The sequence below is a fragment of the Grammomys surdaster genome, unplaced genomic scaffold (assembly GCF_004785775.1).
Source record: "Grammomys surdaster isolate TR1022 unplaced genomic scaffold, NIH_TR_1.0 98, whole genome shotgun sequence".
In the NCBI taxonomy this organism is placed as follows: domain Eukaryota; kingdom Metazoa; phylum Chordata; class Mammalia; order Rodentia; family Muridae; genus Grammomys; species Grammomys surdaster.
In genome coordinates, this window is record NW_021604577.1 from 13,576,471 (window position 1) to 13,584,513 (window position 8,043).

An 8,043-nucleotide genomic window follows, 5' to 3' on the forward strand; every position below is an offset into this window, starting at 1 on the left:
AAAGAAAGAAAGAAAGAAAGAAAGAAAGAAAGAAAGAAAGAAAGAAAGAAAGAGAAAAGAAAAAAGAAACAGATTAAATGCAAAATTCTTACAGTGGGTGTATAGAAGTCAAAAGAAAATTTGCAAGAGTCACTTCACTCCACCATGTGTGTTCTGGGTATCAAACTCAAGTCATCGGGCTTTATGTAAGCCACCCTTATACACTCTGAGCCATCTCAGAGGGCCCTGTAATACGTAATTTTGAAGGATATAAAATGATAGTATGACTCCCGCGTTTGCTTAGGGTGCAGTTAGGTAGCAGTTGACAGTGGTTCTTTACGCTGTCCTTTGCTGTCATTGTGCTAATCTGTTGCCTTAGTTTCTTTTCTGTTGCTGTGATAAAAACCTCTGACAAAAGCAACTTGAGGAAGAAAGGTTGTTCAGTTCCTTGGTGCCATCTATCTGATGGGGAGTAGATCCACACTCAGGAATGGGAAGCAGTGAGAGCATGCATGCTAACCAGTTAATCCAGTCAGTTAATCCAGTCCAAGTAATGCCTTAACAGCTAACCCAGAGTCCCTCTTCTCAGGTGATTCTAGATTTTGTCAAATTGACAATTAACACTAGCCGTCACAGCCATCATAAAATAGTATGGATTAACCAAGAATTAACACTAGCCGTCACAGCCATCATAACATAGTATGGATTAACCAAGAATTAATAGAGGGGTGAGAATATTAACCTTCAAACCTAGTTAACGCTGTTTACTTTGTACAGTTCTGGGTTGAGCCCCCAGCCTGGTACATGCTAGGCAGGTGCTCTATCTCTGAGCTACATCCTCTAACAGTGTCCCTGAAGAAGGAACCGCTAACAGCTTCCTGGAGTTCTCACTCTCCAGCTGGTAGGGGAGATAGCAACTGTCTGCTCACTTTTCTATGCAGCCCAGACTGGCTTTGAACTTGAAGTCCTCTTGCCTCTGCCTCCTGATGCTGACAGACAGGACAGGCACTTATCACCACATCAGCAGCTTTTTAATTTTAAACTTAGTTGCAAATAAGAAAAACATTATATAATTGTTGATGAGTATAATATCACTGGTATATTAATAAGGCATTGAGAGAAAACTAACACTTTGGAGATACACAGATTTCGAATGCTGAAGAATGTTGTAAGCTGTTGGTGAACTGTGGGGTGGGGTAGGGTGGGTTCTATATTTAGATTGGTGTAGCAGGACACACCTTTATTTCCAGCACTAGAATGGAAGAGGCAAGCAGATCTCTGAGTTCCAGACCAGTCAGGGCTCCATTGTGAAACCCTGTCTCTAAACAAAAATAAAAACAGCTTTTTTTATATGTTCATTCATAGAGACTACATGAGTCACTGAACTATATGATGTTATTTAATTACTTCTGTATAGGGAACAGTAAAGTCCAGGATGCATGTGTGTTATTTGACGTGGTCATGGCCATGTCGAGTTCCCCACACCTTAGACTCATGGGAATGACAAAGCTTTCCCCTCCTCCCTATGCAGGGATTTATAGTGTCTGTAGAAAATGACTGCCATGGCTTTCTCCCCTGGATGTTTCCAGCCTGAGCACGGCTCCTCTACAGAGGCTGTTCTCATGAGGCTAGCTCACTGTCTCTTGAAAGTGGTTCTTGAAGAACCACTGTCTTGGGGCTGGAGAGATGGCTCAGAGGTTAAGAGCACTGTCTGCTCTTCCAGAGGTCCTGAGTTCAATTCCCAGCAACCACATGGTGGCTCACAACCATCTGTAATGGGATCTGATGCCCTCTTCTTGTGTGTCTGAAGATAGCAACAACGTCCTGACACATAAAATAAATAAATCTTTAAAAAAAAAAAAAGAAAGAAAAAAAGAACCACTGTCTCTTGTCTCTTGTCAGTGGTCTGTAGTGACCTGCCTTTTGTTCAGCTGCATGCAATCCTGCTCTGTTTCTGATCACCCCTAGGTCAGGGCTCCAGGACAGGACACAGAACCTCTGTATTAGTCTATGGCCGTGAATTCAGCTAAACAGCTAGTTCAGGGCATCCTGGGCTCTGTGAGACCTGGCTCAGATAAAGGAAAAGATGTGCTAATATACTTTTTCAGTTTTTTATTCAATGGACTTGTAAAGTACATCATTTTTAGGAACCACATTTAAAAAGATAGCTCTAGTTGAAACAGTGCTAGGTGATTATCATTTGCACCCTGAAAAAAAAATATGTTATATTGTCTTGTAAATAAATTCTAAACTTACGAAACTTACTGGCCGTAGCCTTAACCAAAAGTAAATACAAATGATCCTGCTACCCATCCATCTCACCAGTCTCACTGCGTCCTGTGTTCCCACTGGTGGGGTAAGCTACTGAGATCATAGGTAGTGTAGTCTGGTGCATATCAACCCTGGGAGTTAAACAGAACTGGTTAAACACACACTGCACTCTGACATGCATTGGCGGGTCATTTCATTGTCCTATAGAACTGTCTAGTCCCACCAAACTTTGCAGATGCCGTTTAATATTGGAATTCTATCCTCAAAATACTCCAGCCAGCCAAATGAGGTGTGATCTAACTCTTGATGTGAGTTTAACCGTACACATCTACACACTGTTAATTTTGGATTCTGGCTTCTGTGCCCCTTGTTTTCCCAGCACTCTTCATGTCCCTCAGCCCCTAGCAATCTCAGCCTAGTTCCAGTCTGAAGGATGGATTCTCCTGTGCTTTTTGGAGAACGTACAAAGCTTTGATGCTGACCCTGCTTCACTTGTGACTCTGAAACCTTCGTTTCTCTTGTTCAGAACCTCTACAGTGACCCACATCCCCATCTTGTTCATATCAGTGCTTTGACCTCATAACTTTACCAACACCCCTCAGGAACTGGAAAATTTGCTAATTTCTACTGTGTTTCTGTAGTTCTATTTCCTGTGGGTAAACATTTTGCCCATCTAGATTTCTAGATACTGATTGGATTTTCCTTTGTCATCCTTATTCAAAAAAAAAAATCTAGTGTCTGATAAAAGCTAACATGTCATGTTTTTGTTTTGCTTTTTATAGTGAAATTTTAAGTTCTCAGCAAAACGTTAAAAAAGATAAAGATTTCCTGTACACTCTACCCCACATCCCTGCAGAGTCTGTGCCATTTTCAGTCCTCCCACCAGAACAGCATGCTTCTTATGATGGGTCTTGGGTACTGCGTAGTCACCAGAAGTTTCCAGTTTACAGTAGCGTTCACTCTTGGTGCCTCGCAGCCCATGTATGTGTGTGGTATGTGTGTTGTATGTGTATGGATGTATAGTGACACTCACCCAGCATTAAAACATAGGCAGTAGTGTCACTGCCCTAAATCCCCCGCTCAGCTCTTTGTCCTCTCACCTCACCCGTGACAGCTGCTGATCTTTTAACCAACCTATAGTTTTACTTTTCCAGAATGTGATAGTTAAAATCATACAACCCAGGGCTCTTCCAGGTCAGGTTCCCTCTCTAGCACCAGGCATGAGGTTCCTCTGCGTCTCAATGGCTTGAGCACACGTTTCCTCTTAGAGCTAAACAATGTGCAGTTGTCTAGATATGTCACAGTTTATCCATTCCCCTACAAAGAATGTCATGATTGCTTCCCAGTTTGGTAAATTATGAATAAAACTACAATAAATAATCATGTACAGATCTTTTTTGTAGATCCATGTTTTTAATTTCATTTTGTATATAACAAAGTGTACAGTTGGCAGGTTGTATATTAAAGGCTACTTCCAGGGTTTTGTTGGTTTTGTTGTTGCTTTGTTTAGATAAGGTCTAATTCTATAGCCAGGGCTGGTGCTCTGAAGCTCACTTTGTACCCCAGGCTGGTTTGTAACCCAAGAGGAGCCTCCTGCCTCAGTTTCCTCAGTACTGGGATCCCACCCACCAACCTTGGATGGGGTTATGACTTAGAGGCAGAGCAGATTGCTAACAGGCTTGTGGCTCTCCTCCCCATCATGAGAGAGAAGAGGAGACATTGAACAAGAGAGCTATCTCTACTCTGACTAATATGCAGTATTACTGTTTTATTACCTCAGTCTTTACTGTGTTCTAGTGCCTGGAGCTACGTCATCCATAATGTAAGAAAACGGGGGTCACTGTTAGTGACAGTACCAAGTCTCCAAGATGCTCTCATGGGTCTAGAGGTATGGAGCTACTTTTCCTACTGTTGGTTGGTTGGTTGGTTGGTTTTGGTAGTGGAGGGGACTAAACCTAGGGCTCCTGAGCTGGCTGGGATAGCACAGGCCTTTAATTCCAGCACCCAGGAGGGAGAGACAGGTAGATCTCTGAGTTTGAAGCTGGTGTAGCCTATAGAGAGAGTACCAGGATAGCCAGGGTTACACAGAGAAAAATACAATCAAAAAACAAGCCCCCCCACCCCCAGGGCTCATGCCTGTCAGGCAAGCACTGTACTGATCTATAGCCTCAACCTTTCAACAGTTTTTTTTTTTTTACCTAAACCTTTTTTCTGATAACTATTAAAACATTCTAGAAATAGCAAGACTGTGTTGCTAAAGTACTGCTTTGTGGTTTATCTTCTGCCCTCAAAAGCACTGAAATACAAGTCATGTCTGGCTATAGACTTCCTTGTTTTTCTACACAAGTTTTAATATCTATAAGGTCATAGTTGTAGGTTAATAAACACTATTGCGTCGTGGTTAAGAGCCTTAGCATCCACATCATAGTTAAGAAGGAATGGTAACAAGCCTATACCCCAGCTACATGGAAGGCTGAGGCAGGAGGATCTTGAACCCACTGGTTTGAGAACAGCCTGGTCATCAGAACCCCCTTCTCAAAAACTAAGCTGGAAAAGTGAATCTCCACATGATAACATTGTCGGTTAGCCCAGAAGGAGGGTGATAGATGAGCTGGAGATCAGGCAACTACATAAGGAGACTTGTCGTGCAAAGTTAAGGGCTGCAGTGGGGCCAGAGGTGTCCAGGAGTGCTTAATCTGTGGCCTAGGCTGCTGTACTTCAGTGTGATGATGGATGCTAATTGTTGGTTACATAGACTGTAGAACCACCTGGGATCTGAGCTCTGGTCCTCACGATGTGCAGCAAGCGTTCTTGAACATTCAACTATCTCTCCTGCCCTTATTTTGCTTGTTATAGCAAAGGAAGTAATCCAGAAATGTGTAAAGGAAGATATTAATCTCAATTTCCCTGCTTCATCAGTAGCGTGATCCTACCATAATTTTCCATTCTCACAGAAACATCCCTTTTAAAATATATTCTTGGTCAGGCATAGTGGTGCATGCATTTAGGCATAGTGGTGCATGCATTTAGTCCCAGCACTTGGGAGGCAGAGGCAGGAGAATGCCTGAGTTTAAGATTTATGTGTATAACCATTTTGCTGCTCAGGTTGGTCAGAAGAGAGCTTTAGATTCCCTGGAACTACTTAGGAATGGCTGTGAACCGCCATGTAAGTGCTAAGAGCCAAACCTGGGTCCTCTGCAAGAGCAGCATGTGTTCTTAACTGCGGAGACATCTCTCTGGCCTCCAAAATAATAGCTTTAATACTGTGCACATAAATCTGTCTAGACAGCCATTGACACCTGTAATTTCATCAAGCCAGAGGCAGCCACAAGAAGATTCATGAATGACTTCAAGGCCATTTTGGCCATAAGAAAGATCTGATCTTGAAAAAAATGAGGTCAGAAAGATAGCATGTAGCTGGGGCTGGAGAGATGGCTCCGTGGTTAAGAGCACACTGCCTGTTCTGCCAAAGGTCCTGAGTTCAATTCCCAGCAACCACATGGTGGCTTACAACCAGCTGTAATGAGATCTGGTGCCCTAAGACAGCTGCAGTGTACTCATATAAATTAAAAATAAATCTTAAAAAAAAAATCACGTGTACCAGCCACATGAGTAGACCTGCTCACAAATAATAAATACAATGAACTGTTAAAAGCTTGCAGAAGGGCTGGAGAGATGGCTCAGTGGTTAAGACCACTGACTGCACTTCCAGAGGTCCTGAGTTCAAATCCCAGCAACCACATGGTGGCTCACAACCATCTGTAATGAGATCTGATGCCCTCTTCTGGTGTCTGAAGACAGCTACAGTGTATTCATATATAATAAATAAATCTTTAAAAAAAAAAAAAGCTTGCAGAAGTTAGACATGTTGGTGCAGGTTGCTAACTGGTGTGTGGGAAGCTGAGGCAAGCTGAGATGGGCAGAATGAGAGCTGGCTGGAGGCCACCTGCCTCAAACTAAAGTCTGTGGGAGAGAATATAGACAGAAACTTGGTGACTTTGTTGCTTTCTCATTTAAGAAACAACTTCAGGCCAGCACTGTGATTCAGCAGGTAAAAAGTTCTGTTGTTCAGGCCTGGCAGCCTGGCAACCTGGGCTCAACCTCTACATTCTCCAGAGCACTAGTTGCCCTTGCAGATGACATGGGTTCAGTTCCCATTTATAACTTCAGTTCTGGGATAGTTTGTCTTCTGAACTCCATAGGCACCAGACACCCATTGGTGGTTCACAGTCTTCATGCAAGCAAAACACTCATAGACATAAGTAAATCTATAAGCATTTTATATTTAAGAAATTTGTGAAATTTTTTTCAAGTTCCAAAATCAGAGTAAAATAGAAGTTATTGATATGGTACTATGTAAACTTAGTCCTGTTTAACATAGTAAAAATCCTGTTGTGTAGGGGGCTGGAAAGATGGTTTAGCAGTTTTGAAGCACAGGACCTGTGTTTGGTTCCCAGGACCTATATGGCAGTCACAACTATCTGTAACTTAAGTTCCAGGGAATCTGACTCCCTCTTGTGGCTTTCTTGGAGACCAGGCACGGACATAGTACACATACATGCATGAAGACAATATTTATAAATCTAAAATAAAAAGTCAGTCTTTAGAAAAATCTGTCATGTGACTTACTTAGGTTAATATTGAGAAATTCTGAATAACATGATTGTTCTGAAGTTTTCATGTTGTTTATACTTTTTTCCCACAGATTAATATGCAGCTGTCCTCCTGGGTGGAAGAGATACCTCTGAACCTCCATGTGTACTCACAAGGGGACATTGACCAAGAAGCTCTTCAACAAATTCATTTATATAAGGTTCTCTAGCACCAAAGCAACCTAGAGTGGCACCTTAATCCGTATGCTTTCTATATTCCCTTTCAAGCGTTATACTCATGGCTATGTGCCAGTAACTAGTTCTGTGTGACTGTGCACACGCAGTAGTTGTATGTGGATATAAGTAAACTGTAAGATAAGATAACTAAAATATAGATCTGAGATGTTTTGTTGGCTCTTTTATTTTGTTACAAACGTAAGCTTATCTGTGTTTAATTTACATGCCACATGCAAATATGACCTCAAGGAAGCCTGACACCGCCTTCTTTGATGCAAGGAAGGAGGAAACGGAAGGTCTCGCTGTATCTGATTTAGTACATCTCTGAAGAGCCTAACTCAGATAGGAACTAGACAGGCCCAGATAATAAGTAGACACTTTGGGTAGAGCAGCGTTAAGTTAAGCCACCCTAGGTTCTCTGTCTTTCCTGTACTTCCCTTAGTTCCCCATAGTCCCTTTTTTCCAAGACAGGATTTCTCTGTAGCTCTGGATGGCCTGGAAGTTGTTTTGTAGACCAGGCTGGCTCTAAAATCCACCTGCCTCTGTAACTGAAGTCATGCACCACCACACCTGACTTTTTTTTTTTTAGAGAAAAGGTCTCCTTGTGTAGACCTCACTCTCAAACTCAATCTTCCTTGTGTGCCTGAGGATAATGCCTGAGCTTTTCAAAAACAACCAAAGCAATAAAAAAGTATTTCTAATTTTTGGCTTCAAAGGAGGAAAAGACGAGTCCTGACAATGGATAAAAGATCAGCCTGAAACAATGACTCGGCAGTTAGAGTCCATCTTTGTTTATTATCTTTGCCAAACAAATTTTTTTTATGGTGAAAAAAAAAGTGTATATTTAGAATTAGCCGCCGGGCAGTGGTGGCGAACACCTTTAATCCCAGCACTTGGGAGGCAGAGGCAGGCAGATTTCTGAGTTCGAGAGTTCAAGGCTAGCCTGGTCTACAGAGTGAGTTCC

The 8,043-nt window shown here is 42.2% G+C and overlaps 1 protein-coding gene across 1 annotated transcript in view; it reads left to right on the top strand.

The window, feature by feature from the left end:
- Positions 1-7,250, top strand: part of LOC114633683 — a 35,484-nt gene extending 28,234 nt beyond the window's left edge. The window contains exons 7-8 of the mRNA XM_028782288.1: positions 4,048-4,138; positions 6,956-7,250. Of these exons, the coding sequence (XP_028638121.1) occupies positions 4,048-4,138; positions 6,956-7,072 (208 nt within the window). The 3' untranslated portion in view covers positions 7,073-7,250. The remainder of the gene's footprint in view (positions 1-4,047; positions 4,139-6,955) is intronic.
- Positions 7,251-8,043: the final 793 nt, after the last annotated feature.